We start from the raw sequence: 17,316 nt of genomic DNA, 5'->3' as shown, positions 1-17,316 counted from the left end.
CCATGATCCTTTCTTTCAGGGGATATGGGCATTCTACATGGAGATGTCGATATTTGTTTGTCCTCCTTTTGCATCGTGTTTTACTTGTGTTATTCCATTCTGTGCTTACTGCTCCAAGCTTTGGGCTCATTCATTGTTGTCTTTGCAAAACAAGAGACCTCTGATAATAAGCAGAACAATTGCTCCCTGCCTCTAATTTATAGCAGCATTGTAGAGTATACAAACGGGCACAAACCTAGCGCAGAAGTAATAAATATAATAAATATGAACATTTACGAGTTACCGTTGGGGTGTTCTGCACCTTCAGGGCTCTCTTGTTTGCTATTTGTGTAACTGTTTTGTTACATTGAATAAATGAATGAAATGAATCCCACTCCCCCGTGATGGATGGGGGGACATCATCTGAGAAGATTTACGATGGGATTCATTACCTTCTGCTCAGTGCACACTTGTCACAGTGGGCTCGTAATGACTCATCTGAGTAAATCTACAGTATGATGGGGAAGAGACTTTGTTCTCCTCAAGTGAGAGGAGTAAATGGATAACAAACTAATGCTTGCCATTTTATTTTTTTCCCCCTTCTATCCCTCGATCTACAATCACTTGACCTTCACTTATTTCAACTTGTTTCCACCAAACTCCACTTTCTCTCTCTCCTTTCTTGCTGGTTCTTCATACTTTGCTATTTTCCTATCTTTCAATTCCTTACTTGCAATGGTTATAAAGGACCCGGCCCAGACCACTGAACCTGTCATGACCCCCGAGCCCACCTTGCTAGAACAGAGCCCAGATTATACTGTATCACCAAATGAGGAGGATGTTTATGAGGTTTGGGAGGAAGAACCCACTCAAGAAGTTACACCCATTCTACAGGTAACCACTGGCTCTTCTATCAGACAGTGATGGATTTTACAACATCAAATGCCTTTTTATAGAGTCCTGGACCATTAACTTACAGAATGAGCTATTTGACGAAAAATATTTTTAAGCTTTTGACCGCCCATACCCAGCCAATGGGATTTTTCCACATTCCCTCCCTACTTTTAATCCAAATTCAACCCTCATACAATGCTTTGGTTCTTCTTTTATTTCACTTTTTCCTCCAATTATTCCTTTCCTTATCTATATTCTTACCTTATTTGACCCTCCAAAAGGAAAAGGAACATGCTCCTTCTACAGATGTCAAGGGTAGTGATTCCTTCATAGAGGAATATGTGACTGGAGAGGAGGAAAATCCAACAGTCGGGCTGGACTATGAGTATGTGTACAAGGATTATCATGAGGGGTCGGAGAGTACACACCTGGGTCCAGTCCTCTCTGCAGAGACCCCTGAGAGTGGAGGTGTAAGTCTCACATAACCAAGTCAATTTCACTTGAGAACATCCTACAATGTTTTTTTTATGAGACTCTGAGCACAAGTTAAAATTCTTCCTTCCCTCTCTGGTCCTTCTGGTGTTCGTTTGTCATGTTACTCCTTGCGTCTTGATTCCTTTGTCGTGTTCGTCTGTGTCCCCCCCATTGTCCAGTCACTGATACTTATCCTGCTTATTAGTCTTCAATCCTTCGTGTGACTATCTGGAAACATTCGACAACGTTGACCACTTTTATCATGTCATATTTGTCTTCTTCACCTTCTGGATATGTGTAAAGGTTTTCTTCAGTCTTAACTCCTCTCTGATGTCCTTATTTGCTTTCTTTCTGCTTATCCTTATCGCTCAGACGGATTATGATGTCGCGGTGACATCATGTTCTAATATGTGCGGTCAGAATCAAAGTAATCCAATGGTGACGAAAGACGTCTACAGGATTCTTTCTGACTCTTGCTATTGGCATCATAGAATTCCCAACATGCCCAGGAATTTTATGATATGATAGAAGTGTGTACATTATTGGGTCACTATATGCAGTGATATCATATGTAAAACCTTCACATATGAGCTCTGTTATCTGCATATCATGGTCAATATACTGATTTGCTTTAAAATTATATTATGGTAAGAAAAATGTTAATATTACATTTTCTTACTTATTTAGATTGTATGAATATAATATTCCTCATTAATAAAACAATTATTTGGAAAGATACAGCACATGTTTAGATGTTTTAGCATTGGTATATGTCAGGTATATAATAACATTAAGTGCACAGGGGAAACCAGGAGGAGAGGGCTTTGTAGTCTGAGTGATACTAAATAACTGTGTCTTTGTGGTTATATGTGTGCTACCCACAGGCTATCAGCGGTCCCCGTGGGATAAAGGGAGAAAAGGGTAATCCAGCTCACTTGGAGTCGGTAAGTACATTCAGGGAGCACATTAGACACTTGCTACAGATATTGTATCTAAGACTAGAAGCTTCAGGTTGCACCCCTGGACACAAGGCTAATACCCCATAGTGAAGAATATTTCATGCCTGTCCAGTTTTCAACACTTTTCCTGTCCATAGTACACAACCATTTATATATTTCAGTAAATCAGAAGCTTGAGCAGTAGCAAGTGTTACAGGGATATTTACTTTTTCTGCATTGTTGTGGCGGACATTTTTGCAGTAACAGGAAGTGCAGACATTTTGGTTCTGGGTTTGGAATTAGCCTCAAGGCGGTGGAACTCTTTTATTACCATAAGTACACAGAAGCGTAACTAGGTTTTCCATCACCCAGGGCCAAGATTCAGTTCGCTGCTCTAATCCGGTGTCTAAATACCCTGGTCAAGGTTTGTTGGCACCTTCCCCGGCACCCTGCACCTGGGGTACATGTCCCGTCTGCCCCCTAGCTACAGTCCTGACAGCACAGATTGACAAAATACCAATTTTTCGTCAGTTGTTTATTTAGTAAAAGAGCATAATCCAGAATGTTAGCTTGTCAGCAGCAGAGGCGGGCAATGTCTTATGGTGCCGCCGGTCACCCCCTTCCCCACCAAACCCTAGTATTCTTTTTTAAAAATAAATTCTCCCTATTACCCTTCCCCAACATCCCAACGCATGTACAGTTCTCAATGCAGAGTGAGCTTGCCACGCTACCATATATCTGTAGTGGGGTTCGCATATAGATATATATATACACACATAGGATGTTGTCCCATCCCCAGCGCATCTGCAGCATTGTCAGCATTTTGACCACATCTTCCAGTTGGTTGTACAAAGAAATTTCAAGACAGAGAAAACAATTTTTAAGCCCATGAATTGTGTTTCCCCAGTGGTGCCCTTGGCGGCTACTTACTGTGCCTTTCCCTCATCCCGTCCATGATCAGCAATAATAAGATATTTTAAAAAAATGGAGGTGGTAACTTTTGTAGTTACATGGTATTACCTTTTGACAGATTGATAAGAATGTTGGGTCAAGATTTTCTTTCGAGATTAGGATTTAGACCATTAATATTAGAGAATATTATTAGCTAATAAGAATAGAAGACATTTAATTACACGAAGTATAGATTGTATCATTGTTTCTCCATCATATTAAGTAGAGAGAATATTTCTCTAATGTTCTTCAATGTTTATGAAATTTACCTGTTTGAATGGTGAAATAATCGTGGTGAATTATTGATAATGATATGACCCTGATATTCCTGTATTTTCTTTCTCAGGGTATGTTGGTGGAAGGTCCAACGGGGCCAGAAGGACCTGCGGTATGTATAATACTTATATTCCTATGTATTATTCCAATGCCATTATTATATTGATTGTTGTAAGTGCAAAAGCAAAGAGGTTTTTTACAACACACAAGGGATATATCTGTGCAATGTGCAACATCTACCTACAGAAAAGATGACCACCAAGGATGATTACACAAAAAGTTAATGTTTTTATTGCTATGACTATAAAAACCACAGAAAAATGATAAAACAGAAAACATATAAATGTTTCACAGACAGAAAAAACAGCATTAATGCTCCTCCTCTACTTGTGGACATAGATATCTAGTCACGTCATAAATTACACTTCATAGAATCTTTTATGGGTTGTCCAAGGTCTAGTAAATAAATTTTAACTTACTGATGTTCATTGTATGTCAGATCTTCACAGTTTTATCACTCTTCTTTTTATTTCTTTAATAGGGTCAGCCCGGTCCTCCTGGAACATTTGGCCATCCTGGACCTGTTGGTGACCCTGGAGAGAGGGTACGACGATTACCGGAGAGGGATTGCAAATACTTTTTTTGCATTTCTTATATCTTACACTATGTAGACGTTTTTTTTTTTTATATTTTAGGGTCCCCCAGGCAGAGCTGGTCTCGCGGGAGCCAACGGATTGCCAGGACAGCCCGGCAGCTCCGTTATGCTTCCTGTAAGTTTTCATCAATGGATCTAGAGGGTTGACACATCTGTTATTTTAATCTTGGGAATCTATAGAGCATGCTATCCATTTCAATTGATAACGGCAGCAAAGGTGTAAAGTACATAATGGCTTAATATGTCTTATTTGCAATATTTTTGTAAAACGTTATTTTTCCAACAGCTTGAAGTTTTATCATTCACTAGTGCAATGTGCAAGGAATACCAACATTTTACTAGAGCTTGAAAAGAAATAGCAAAATAAAATTCTCTGTTACCAAAATATGTCATAGTGTCTAACTTTTTTGCCATTCTCCCCCCGCAGTTCCGGTTTGGAGCCAGTGGTGGTGACAAGGGGCCAGTAGTTGCTGCACAAGAAGCTCAAGCAGCCGCCATTTTACAGCAGGCCAGGGTAAGTCTTATCCATCTCAAGAATGAATTTGTAAACTAGTAAAGTCGTCTTTTGTCATTTACTCATTGAATATTGTTAATGCAGTTGGCTTTGCGTGGAGGTGCTGGACCAATGGGTTATACTGGACGATCTGGACCTTTGGTAAGTAGTGACATGGAATATGTGGTTACATGTGTAGAATTCTACTTTACATATTAAAATTGCCAAACCCAAATGGGCATTATATCTCTCGGCTGGCAAACATTCCAGAGCTTGACTGATTCAAGGTTAATAGTACTAATTAGAAATGGAAACAAAATATAAGAGGTAATACTGACCCACTATCTGGGATATGGATAGTGAACCCGCATGTAAGTGTGAACATGCTAATGAAAGAGAATAATAGTAAATTAGGTTGGTCTCACCAGCACAGGTGACGAACCACATACAAATCCTTATCATGGTGACCAAGAAAGACTAGACACCATTTATTTCAATGTTAAATGTGAATTTCAAGTTAAATTAATGTAAAGCTCAATTCAAAATAAGTAAACAATTGGCTGATTTTTTTTTTTTCTCAGTCTGTATCTCTAGTCTCCTAGTTTGAACCTTTTGGCCTGAACAAACCTCATTTAAAACCTCGTCCTAAACAGAGATCTAAAACTCATGGGTCGCAAAACCTGAAATTTAAACATTTCTATATCATGATCCACAAGTATTTGTAACAAGAATTTCAGTAAATAATAATGATGTTTCTGTGCTGTACCTTTGTATGAGTTAAATTTTATTTTTTTCTTCCAGGGACCACCAGGAAGTCCTGGATTAAAGGGGGAACAAGGAGATTTAGGTCCTCAGGTAATTAAGTAAGCACAGACACGTTGTTTTGTAATATCCTTACATCGAACAAATAAGATTAATTTATCTTTTTGTTACATGTGAGTTGAGCATCAATGTAGGTACCTGTAAGTTACGGGAAGTAGATAATATAAAATATATTATTAAAGGCATTGTCTGGTTTAGAAAAACTATTAGGAAATTCTGAATTAGGAGAGAGGATACTCTTATTTGAAATCTCCATCAATTAGCCGGAGAGAAGGGCGGCCACAAAAAGCATCTCTCTCTCTGGAGGACCCAACACATCCATTAATTACATGGAAAGTTCATTGATTTCAATGGGCACCATGTAATGCTGCATTTCCCCTCTGGTGGCGCTGCAGGGGAATGGAACACTTGATGCCTGGTTTCCCTGCAGATTACATCGGATTACTGTGGGTCCCACCCCTGGGACCATGTGATCATCTTATTTTTGGGAGACCCCTCTATCAAAAAAGTATAGGAATAAAGCATGGGAAGAAAAGGTTGAGATAATTATAATGATTTAGAGAAATATGTGGATGCACTGGTTTGTGGATTATAAAATAATATAAGTGTAAAATAACTGTTTGAGAACAAAACAAAAAGAGCCTTATTGATGGTTCTTGACATGTTTATCACATTGAAGGTTTACAATGATGTATCAGCAACTCACTGTTCAGAAGTTGCCTTATTATTTTTCGGCTGGCTACATATTGCCTTAAACCTGCCCATACTAAAATTTAGTGGCGAAAGATGTTTTCTCTTATGCTACAAATGTAAAAAGTTTGTCTCCTTCCCTAGTAGAGCATATGGATGTCATAGAGGGATGTCAATGGCTTGGGACCCCCAGCTATGAGCTAGCTCCCGCTTTGGCGGACTCAGCCCATCAAGCATATTACATGGGCAGCCTTTCATTTGAATACTAGATAATGCTACGTGATGCTGCATGAATGTCTGACCACATGCCATATTACTGGAGGATAAGCTGACCATACACATCAGATAAACCTCAGCCAAACCCACTTATTTGAGTGGAAATAGTCAACTATCTAATGTATATGGAAGTCTCTTTACTCTTCCCCAATGGCAGAAGTTCGAGGAAAGAAGAATCAGGCATGTTGGATTTAGACATGCCTGATTCTTTGTTCTCGCTGGAGATAAGTCGGTGTCAGAGGGTTCTGGCCACGGCTTATTCTCCTCTCCCCATTGAAATTAGCTCAGCCAAGCCAACAGCATGTTTATGGTGGAGTTGGGAGGAATAGCTATTGGCTAAATATCAAAAGTGTATATGGCCAGCTTTAGAGAAGCCGCACCCATGGCGTTCACTTGGCTTCATTTTGTTATAGGGTTGTCTCACGAAGACAATCCTTTTTCAAATGGAAGTCCATTGATCAACGGAGGTCCAGCTTCTGTAAACCCCAATGACAAGTATAGAATATTCCCCTAGCGACAAGGAATATTCTAGTGAAAAACACATTGGTCTAACCTTAAAATGTATCCATTGCAAATAGTTTTAGTGAAGTAAATATGACTTTCTTTTATGAAAGACACAGGATCGTGCCACAAATAATCATCTATTATTCTTGATTTTTCATAATTTCATGGATTAGGGTCGTGGCTAGACATTTGCAATCCCTAAAAAAAAAAGGGATGGAGAGGCGAAGAATATATCATGTAAAACTGCGCTACTATTAATACCAATACGTATATACCGGCCGTCCGCTTCACAAATAACCTTCTACTTTTAAAACATGAATTTCGATTGCTCATTTTCAGTTTGTTAATATTTGCAGGATAAAGCGTAGCTGAACACATGACTCCTATTTCAATATTGTCTTTTTAGTTTGATTTTTATTACTACTTGGGTATCAACGGTAAAACCACATGTTCATTTTTTTATATTATCAATGTAACACAGTTTTCGCAACTTTTCTAGGGCCAAAGAGGACCACAGGGGCTTTTCGGACCTCCAGGAAAAGCAGGAAGACGGGTAAGGACAAATCTCTTTGCTTTTAAACGGAGAGCATGGAGCCATACAGAATACAGTCAGACCACTGTGTGGGAACGAGTGAGATCTCAGAACTGCAACTTAAATATATGAAACCTCAAGCAGGGTATCAGTCGTAACAGTCCTGTACTCGTTTTCTGATATATTATCTTTGTCTTAGGGTCGTTCCGGTGCTGACGGAGCTCGTGGTCTGCCTGGTGAATTTGGCACTAAGGTATATATTTCATTTTTGACCCTAGTCATGCCATCTCTCTGCTTCTACTACCCAATATCTTAATGATCTCTGTTTTTGCGTCAGGGTGAACGTGGCTTTGATGGGCTGCCTGGATTGCCGGGAGAAAAAGGTCATCGGGTAAGTTAAATTCGTTTTTATATCATAATTGTTTATATTACAGGTATGATACTTATTAAGTTGTTTAGTATGGTTACTTCCACACAACAAACATAACAAATGCCCTCACATACAGTAGGTGCTCCTAGTGCAATGTGGTCACTTATATTTACAGTAGTTTATTATCAATGATTCACATGTGCGTTTCTGTATAATCTCATTACCACTTAGGCTCAATTCACACAGGGGAATATTTGGAGAATATGTGGCAATATCTCCCAACATATACACTAATGTGAATGGGAGTCTATGGCAAACTATATAGTGTGCAGGGCCATAATGAGTATAAACCACATGCAGGAAATGCATTTAGTAGAAGTGTTCCTCCGGTTGTACTCTCCCACCCAAACTGGAGGGTCTCTCCTGCATGCTGGACGGTACAGCTGCCGTGACAAAAGTATGACACCCGGAGAATATCATGCACGAGTCCTATAGATTAGAACTGAACCCATGCACAAAGATTTTCAGTCATCGTATAGTTATCACTGCAACTGTACGACCCAGCCCAGTTGTCTCTCTCCACGACTGTTGACAGGTCGGGCAGGAGAGTACAACTGGCAGGATACTTTAATTGAACTGTTCTGCAGTTTTTGTATACTTTTTGCTTAGCAATAAAATACATTTATATATTAATGCATACACACAATTTTTCTCCATTGAAGACAATAGAGAGAAAAGAGTGTAAGAAACACAATAAAAAGAGCACATGTCAATTCATAAAAGCAAAGAAATATGACAAAAATTTGCCAAAGAAACACGTATTGGATCAAGAGAAATTTATGTATAATAGTAAAAAACATGTATATCAAAAGTGCCCTAGGTAGAGGATATGTCCAAACTGGCATTTTTGCAGTATGTCTTTGTGAAAATAACTGATGATGATGGATCAGTCCACAGATCTTCTTCATTTCTAGGGGTCATATATGACTAATATAAAAATACAGTTCACAAGTTTATATACATTTGAACGGATTCCCAACACCATAGTGATCAGATTTAACATAGACTTATTATTTTTCAAGATATTCATTTTCTTACAATCATTTTTGTATTGTTTTTTTGTCTTGCATTATCTTGCATAAGAATAGAGCTTTTCATGACAAGCTCAACAACTCTGCCTTAAAAAGGAGAAATTAAACATTTGTTTGAAATAGTCTTCTAGAGAAATTATTTCATTTCGTAAATTATGGATTTTCCACAAAATGTTTATAAAAAATTTCACTTTGAGAATGTAACATTTTACATCATATATCTTCCATCCTGACATTTCATCAGCTATGTTTACAGCTACCTATAAATTTACTGCTTTTCTTTTTCTATAGATTTTTAGTTTCAAAAATTGCCAAAACGTTTCTTTATTGATTACGTAAAAAAATAAAAATAAATCAGCATCCAAGCTGATTCCAGTTTTATGGACCACTGGAAGTTTACAACAATAATAATAATAATAATAATAATAATAATAATAATAATAAAAGGGTATAAAAGAAGTAACACATTTTCCTTCCAGAAGTTTCCAGATTCGTGTGTATTCTAAATAATTAAAAGTAATTCTGCCCAGTACAATAAAAATACAATACTATTATAAAAGGTCCAAAATTACTAATACTCAAAGGTGCACATGTCGATTTACAAGAGATATCTTGTTTCTGTAGGGAGATGGTGGAACTCATGGTCCTTTGGGACCACCCGGAGAGGACGGTGAGAGGGTGAGTACATATTTTGGTATTGTCACCATGTTACCATTCACTTTGAGCAATGGCTGATATTGTCATTCATATATCTCTTAGGGAAGCGATGGAGATGTTGGACAGCGTGGACTTCCTGGTGAACCAGTAAGAACATTTATTATGCCTTTTTTCTAATCAATTATACACTATATTTAGAAGTAGATATTTAATCTACCAAGAATGACTGTAGCATTGCTCTTCTATTATTTAGTAGAATTAACAACTTTAGTTTTCCCATTAGTCAAGAAAAATTTGCCTCTCTGCAGCATTGAAGGAGCTGTCTCGTCTGACGAGACAACCCCCATTTCAGAATGTGTTCCCTAAGGCAATTATCTGATTGCCCTGGGTTCAGCTCTTGGCGCCCGCAGCTAACAGCTGATTTTGCAAGGGGAATCCGCGGCCAGCCAGCATTTCGTAGCGGCCATTCAGATAAATAATCGGCCTTGTAATAGAAGGATGGCTCGAGTCCGCCAGATCGGGAGCCACTTGTTGGTCATAATATAATTAGTTGTCATCTTTATGTTTTCTTAGGGTATCAGAGGTTTGCTTGGACCAAAAGGCCCAACTGGTATTCCTGGCCCACCTGTGAGTATCTTCTAAATGTTTGTATACTCTGTATACCAATTTGATTATTGTTTTTCAATGTAACACCTTTGTTGTCACTGCAGGGTGTAAGAGGTATGGATGGACATGTGGGACCAAAAGGAAACCTGGTGAGTTAATTTATCCACTTAACATTCATTATAGAGGATGGAGAAGGTGGCAAAACATATACAGTACAACATGTACATACTGCTTTATCTTTTTTTAGGGCCCGCAAGGTGAGCCTGGCCCTCCAGGACAGCAAGGAACTCCTGGAACACAGGGGCTTTCAGGGCCGCAAGGATCTCAGGGACCTCCAGGAGAGACTGTAAGTATGACTTTGTTTGGAATATTATAGAGAACCTATAAGGTTGGTTTTAAAATGGCTTCTAACGTTTATATATTTACTTACAGGGACCACATGGAAAACCTGGCCTTCCTGGCATCCCTGGATCTGATGGACCTCCTGTAAGCATATGCTAGCAGCGTAACTTATTAAATTATCCACTTTCTATATCAGCTCATAGCTTTGTGCACCCTTGTGCCATCTGCCATCAACCACACATAAGCACAGAGCCTTCTACCTTAAAGAGGCTCTGTCACCAGATTATGAATTCCCTATCTTGTACATGACGTGATCGGCGCTGTAATTTAGATTACAGCAGTGTTTTTTATTTAGAAAAACTATAATTTTTTACGGAGTTATGACCTATATTAGCTTTATGCTGATGAATTTCTCAATGGACAACTGGGCGTGTTTTACTTTTTGACCAAGTGGGCGTTGTGGAGAGAAGTGTATGACGCTGACCAATCAGTGACCAATCAGTGACCAATCAGCATCATACACTTCTCTCCATTCATTTACACTGCAGATAGCGATATAGCTATATCGCTATGTGCAGCCACATACACAAATACTAGCATTACTGCAGTGTCCTGACAATGAATATACATTACCTCCAGCCAGGACGTGATGTGTATTCAGAGTCCTGACAACTTCTGTAGAGTCTCTGTGAGACTACAGCACAGCACAGCGAGATCTCGCAGTAAATGACAGTTTACAGCGTAATCTCGCGAGACTCACAGAGACGCTACAGACGTGGTCAGGATTCTGAATACACATCACGTCCTGGCTGGAGGTAATGTATATTCATTGTCAGGACACTGCAGTAATGTTAGTGTTTGTGTATGAGGCTGCACATAGCGATATAGCTATATTGCTATGTGCTGTATAAATGAATGGAGAGAAGTGTATGACGCTGATTGGTCGCTGATTGGTCACTGATTGGTCAGCGTCATACACTCCTCTGTACAACGCCCACTTGGTCAAAAAGTAAAACACGCCCAGTTGTCCATTGAGAAACTCATTAGCATAAAGCTAAAATAGGTCATAACTCCGTCAAAAACTATCGTTTTTCTAAATAAAAAACACTGCTGTAATCTACATTATAGCACCGATCACATCATATACAATATAGGCCACTTATAATCTGGTGACAGACGCTTTAATGCAGGTTATTCAGATCACAGCCATTTTGTTCTACTATTTTAGCATTTATGGTCTGAGAATAACACAAAGCAATTGATGATACTGAAATGGCTAAAATCACCACTAGACATGGTCTCTGTTGGCTGCACAGTATCCGGATAGTCACAGGACACCACATTCAGAATTTGACAGCATACTCAACATCTTAGACCTGGTCTTGAGTAAGGATCATTATGTCTGTGTTATTATATAGTAAAAGGCAATGTTTTGGGGTCTCACATGTTTTTGGAGCAGCCTCTTTGCAATTTCAACCAAAAGTCATTACAAAGTATCTCGTCAATTCGGTGGGAACATACAAGATGTCTTTCTCAGTGTTTTCATTATGTTTTAGTGAATTCATTGGCTTAGTATTAGCACCCTCTATAAAATCAATGCGCAGATGTCAGAGATTTTGTGATGAAAGATGTGACATTTTTTATTTTTTTTACTCTAGGGTCATCCTGGTAAAGAAGGTCCTGGAGGCTTCAAAGGCAACCAGGTAGGTTAGACTTTGATGCCTCATCTTACTGTTATATTCTGTAGGGATCTCTTGATCAATCCAGTCTGTCAGCCATAAAACATGTAAACCAATTCGCGGGTTGATCGTGGAACTCAAGGCTTGTTCAGACTCTTGATGACCTCTCCCTGGTCATGTATTCGACTCATGGTTCTCAATCAAAATGAATTCCCATATTCATAAACTCACTTCGACTATTAGTAACCTGTTCTTAGTGTATTCCAATCACTTTATACACCTGATGAGATACAGCCACATGGTTATATGTTATGTCTATAAATATTTTCATTTTATGGACTTCTTGCAGTGAAAATGTAACTAAGCAATAAATGGTCCAATCTGGGATGTACCCAATGAGTAATTCTGCAGGTGAGCTGGAGTATTATATGCCAGCCATTTAAATGAATGAGCATCTACGTTATAAATGGCCATCCATGTGGCCGGTCCATGGTCTGCCAGAAGGAGAGCCTCTCGCTATTAGCCGCTCTCTGCGGCCCCACTATGATGTCCTTATGCCCTAATAGAGCATGTGGAAAGTGGTTGTTTTATTGACACCACCCCTATAAGATGGTTATACATGGCACAATTTGTCTCCATTCTTTACAAAGATTTGATGTTTTTTTATGTATAGGATGATAGTCTCTAAAAGGGCACACACTACAACATATCTGCAAAATAGGGATGCATTTTAGGGGAGTCCAGGTGCTAAAATGTGGCCATACTATGGTGGTCCAAAAACTGGCTTAAGAATTATTTTTCACTTCCAGATTCAATTAAAGTTTTACAGATATAGTTTATGGGAATTGCTGTCCATTGCTGTGATTGTAGAACTTAATTTGTAAAGATGGAAATCTTACCTCCCACGCAAAAATATAGCATTAATTGTTAGTGATCAGCTTTTTTTGGCCGTAGCATTAACAATAATTTTTATGTTTATGGGTATATTAACATTATGGGATTGTTTTTTGCCTAGTTTGTGTCATGGAAGTTATTACAGATATTTGTTCTTAACCTTGTAATAGCTCCTTCTTTTTATCTCTTTAGGGTCCATCTGGTTCACAAGGTACAATTGGTTATCCTGGACCCCGTGGTGTGAAGGTACTGGAAATATTAGTTCTTGATAGCCTTTATTCTTTTATTTGCATTAACAACTATTTCTCCATTTATTGTCTCAGTTCCTCCTGGTCTTAATACTTACTAATTACTTATTATTTTCCTGTTCTATATACAGTATATAGTGGAAGGAAAAAATCTAGACCCAATGAGACAGTTGCTAATTTAGCCTCATGTAAGGGAGAAAAATCAATCCTGACTCTAAGGCTACATTCACACGAACGTGGCCAACCTTGGACGTGAAAAACTGCAGTTTTTAACGTCCGAGGTGCACACGTGCGAGACCCGTTACCACGCATCCCCCATAGTCTATGGAGGGATGCTTGGAAACGCAAGAAATTAGGACATATCCTATTTTTTTTTACAGACCCTTCACATGCTCAGTTGGAACAACGGTCGTGTGAACAGCCCCATTGAAATACATGGACAAGATACACGCTCGTCTGAATGAGCCCTAAATATGAAAACCAAATTAGAATCTTGGATCAACTACCCCTTTAAGCATTCAATACTGAATAAACTGCTCCATCAAGTTGAATTCATAATTTATTCTGGGTCACCCATTTTATCTTGAAAATATTGTAACTTGGGACTGTAATTCAAGTCAAATTGGACCAATGATAGAAAACTGCCACTGCCAATACTAAGATTGCCCTGTTATGCCGCTACTATACAAGTCTCCCTGATGAGCCAGATGCACCTGGCGAAACGCGTAGGAGCTGAATGCGCTAGCGAGTGAGAAAAATTTAGAAAGCTAGGGTCAGGTTCCAGTGGTAATTCGGTTGTTCTTCTTAGGGCGGATTTACACGAACGTTCAGACAGTCCGTGATTTTCACGCAGCGTATGTCCGCTGCGTGAAAAGCACGACATGTCCTATATTTGTGCGTTGTTCGTGCATCACGCACCCATTGAAGTCAATGGGTGCGTGAAAATCACACGCACCACACGGCAGCTCTTCCGTGGGACGCGCGTGATTTGCGCCACAGCAGTAAAAAATATGATTGAAAAAAGAAAAGGACCACGTGCTTTTCTGTTTACAAACATAAAAACAGAGTGTCATAATGATAGCGGCTGTGCGAAAATCACGCAGCCGCGCATCATATGGTGATGACACACAGGGCTGTTAAGTGCCTTTTGCGCACGCAAAATGCCGCATTTTTTGCGTGCGCAAAATGCACACGCTCATGTAAATCCGCCCTTAGAATGAGTGCCCAGCTCATTACCAAGCTAGGGCAAGCTAATCTAAGACAGGAGCTAGATTTGTGCAGGAGACAAACAAGGCACCGTTGTGTGATCTCCATAACCACCAAGTGAAAAACACCGCTGATATAAAGAAACCATAACTCAAGCAATCACCCAAATAACTGTGATGTGTATGTCAGTCTTTTCACAATATTTGTGTTTTCCCAATTATTATCATAAGCTTATTAAAAGCTACACTCCACTAAATCTACATAGCAGAACAGTACATGTAGTAGAGGGGTAGAGCAGTACAGTACATGTAGTACAGGTAGAGAGCAGTACAGTACGTGTAGTACAGGAGTAGAGCACTACAGGACATGTAGTACAGGTAGAGAGCAGTACAGTATATGTAGTACAGGAGTAGAGCACTACAGTACTTGTAGTACAGGTAGAGTGCAGTACAGGACATGTAGTACAGGTAGAGAGCAGTACAGGACATGTAGTACAGGTAGAGAGCAGTACAGTACACGTAGTACAGGTAGAGAGCAGTACAGAATATGTAGTACAGGTAGAGAGCAGTACAGTACATATAGTACAGGTAGAGAGCAGTACAGTATATACAGTACAGGTAGAGAGCAGTACAGGACACGTAGTACAGGTAGAGAGCAGTACAGTATATGTAGTACAGGTAGAGCGCAGTATAGGACATGTAGTACAGGTAGAGAGCAGTACAGTAAATGTAGTACAGGTAGAGAGCAGTACAGTATATGTAGTACAGGTAGAGAGCAGTACAGGACATGTAGTACAGGTAGAGAGCAGTACAGTACACGTAGTACAGGTAGAGAGCAGTACAGAATATGTAGTACAGGTAGAGAGCAGTACAGGACACGTAGTACAGGTAGAGAGCAGTACAGTACACGTAGTACAGGTAGAGAGCAGTACAGAATATGTAGTACAGGTAGAGAGCAGTACAGTACATATAGTACAGGTAGAGAGCAGTACAGTATATACAGTACAGGTAGAGAGCAGTACAGGACACGTAGTACAGGTAGAGAGCAGTACAGTATATGTAGTACAGGTAGAGCGCAGTATAGGACATGTAGTACAGGTAGAGAGCAGTACAGTAAATGTAGTACAGGTAGAGAGCAGTACAGTATATGTAGTACAGGTAGAGAGCAGTACAGGACATGTAGTACAGGTAGAGAGCAGTACAGTATATACAGTACAGGTTGAGAGCAGTACAGGACACGTAGTACAGGTAGAGAGCAGTACAGTACATGTAGTACAGGTAGAGCGCAGTATAGGACATGTAGTACAGGTAGAGGGCAGTGCAGTGCATGTAGAACTGTATTGTATTCCAGAGAAATGCTACTAGACAGCCAATCAGCACCTGCACTCTAGTATTACCGCACCTGCTGATTGACTTTACTTGATGCGCTGATTCACATTATGATTGGCTAAATCTTTCAGCCGTTTACTCGCACCGCAGATCATCTCTGTCTTTGGCATTGTCAACTGAGGATGGTTTCAAGTTACAATGAACCGGGAAAGGCCATTGAAAGCTAAAAATATTGTAACGTGAGACCGTTTCAATTTGAACGGCCTACTGTACATACATTTCAAGTGTATTAAAATCCTTGGAATCACTGCTTGTTTTAGAATGGTGGATCTTCTCTATGTGGATGAATTTTTGCTTATCCTCTGTCTTTATCCTCACAGGGAGTTGATGGAATCAGGGGTCTTAAAGGACATAAAGGTGAAAAGGTAAAGAATACTAATCTGTAGTTATCTAATATCTGCTCATGCACCAGTATACGACTCCCTAAATGCCATTGTACAGCAATAACCCAATTCTAGCTCTGTTCTTTCTTATGCCTTCTTGATCACATTTCTTTTTTTCACAGGGTGAAGATGGTTTCTCTGGATTCAAAGGTGATATGGGTCTAAAGGGCGACAAGGTAAGACTCCAATATATGTATATATTTCCCTAAAATAAATGAATGTAAAAAAATCCTATTATTGAATTTGTACTCCATTAACTTAGTGTTTGTGACAATGATCCTTTTTACATTAACCCCTTAAAGACCAGTCTCTGTAGTTTTCACCGATACCATTTTAGGGTACATGCGGCTTTTTGATCACTTTTTATTACATTTTTTTTAGAGCTAAGGAGACCAAAAACCAGGAATTTGCATACTTTATATATATACACACAAAAGTAGAGATCTTGCAGCACTCCAAATGTGAAAAAATACTGGTTTTATTCAGCCAACAAACAGTGACGTTTCTGTCCAACAATAGGATGTTTATCATGCATGCTTGATAAAGGTCCTATTGTTGGACAGAAACGTTGCTGTTTGTTGGCTGAATAAAACCACTATTTTTTTCACATTTGGGGTGCTGCAAGTTCTCTACTTTTGTATATTGCTTTGTCCTTGGATCGGGACGACTTGCTTGGCACCTATACATTTACATCTAGTGAGTGCTGCTGCTTTCTGTTGTTTTATATATATATATATTTTTTTTATTATTTTTTTTTTTTATGGCATTCACCCAGCAGGTTAAACAATGCTATATTGTGATAGTTCGCACTTTTACGGACGCGGCAATACCAGTTATGTTAACTGTACATTTTTTTAACATTGCGTTAGTGAAAAAATGGGAAAAGTTGTTTTTTTTTTTGCACTTTTAATATTTTTTTTTTGGAACATTATAATAAAGCTTTATTTAACTGTTTTTTACTTTCCCCC

General features: G+C 39.1%; 1 protein-coding gene across 1 annotated transcript in view; it reads left to right on the top strand.

Moving 5' to 3' along the window:
* COL11A2 (collagen type XI alpha 2 chain) overlaps positions 1-17,316 on the top strand; it is a 116,310-nt gene that overhangs the window by 70,367 nt on the left and 28,627 nt on the right. The window contains exons 8-29 of the mRNA XM_075836511.1: positions 727-873; positions 1,155-1,343; positions 2,232-2,291; positions 3,583-3,624; positions 4,054-4,116; positions 4,208-4,282; positions 4,595-4,681; positions 4,766-4,822; positions 5,462-5,515; positions 7,452-7,505; positions 7,684-7,737; positions 7,822-7,875; positions 9,570-9,623; positions 9,705-9,749; positions 10,176-10,229; positions 10,313-10,357; positions 10,456-10,554; positions 10,641-10,694; positions 12,209-12,253; positions 13,316-13,369; positions 16,286-16,330; positions 16,471-16,524. Of these exons, the coding sequence (XP_075692626.1) occupies positions 727-873; positions 1,155-1,343; positions 2,232-2,291; positions 3,583-3,624; positions 4,054-4,116; positions 4,208-4,282; positions 4,595-4,681; positions 4,766-4,822; positions 5,462-5,515; positions 7,452-7,505; positions 7,684-7,737; positions 7,822-7,875; positions 9,570-9,623; positions 9,705-9,749; positions 10,176-10,229; positions 10,313-10,357; positions 10,456-10,554; positions 10,641-10,694; positions 12,209-12,253; positions 13,316-13,369; positions 16,286-16,330; positions 16,471-16,524 (1,485 nt within the window). The remainder of the gene's footprint in view (positions 1-726; positions 874-1,154; positions 1,344-2,231; positions 2,292-3,582; positions 3,625-4,053; positions 4,117-4,207; positions 4,283-4,594; positions 4,682-4,765; positions 4,823-5,461; positions 5,516-7,451; positions 7,506-7,683; positions 7,738-7,821; positions 7,876-9,569; positions 9,624-9,704; positions 9,750-10,175; positions 10,230-10,312; positions 10,358-10,455; positions 10,555-10,640; positions 10,695-12,208; positions 12,254-13,315; positions 13,370-16,285; positions 16,331-16,470; positions 16,525-17,316) is intronic.

The sequence above is a fragment of the Rhinoderma darwinii genome, chromosome 8 (assembly GCF_050947455.1).
Source record: "Rhinoderma darwinii isolate aRhiDar2 chromosome 8, aRhiDar2.hap1, whole genome shotgun sequence".
In the NCBI taxonomy this organism is placed as follows: domain Eukaryota; kingdom Metazoa; phylum Chordata; class Amphibia; order Anura; family Rhinodermatidae; genus Rhinoderma; species Rhinoderma darwinii.
The sequence above is the reverse complement of the archived record's forward strand: the minus strand, read 5'-3'. Positions and strand labels throughout refer to the sequence as shown.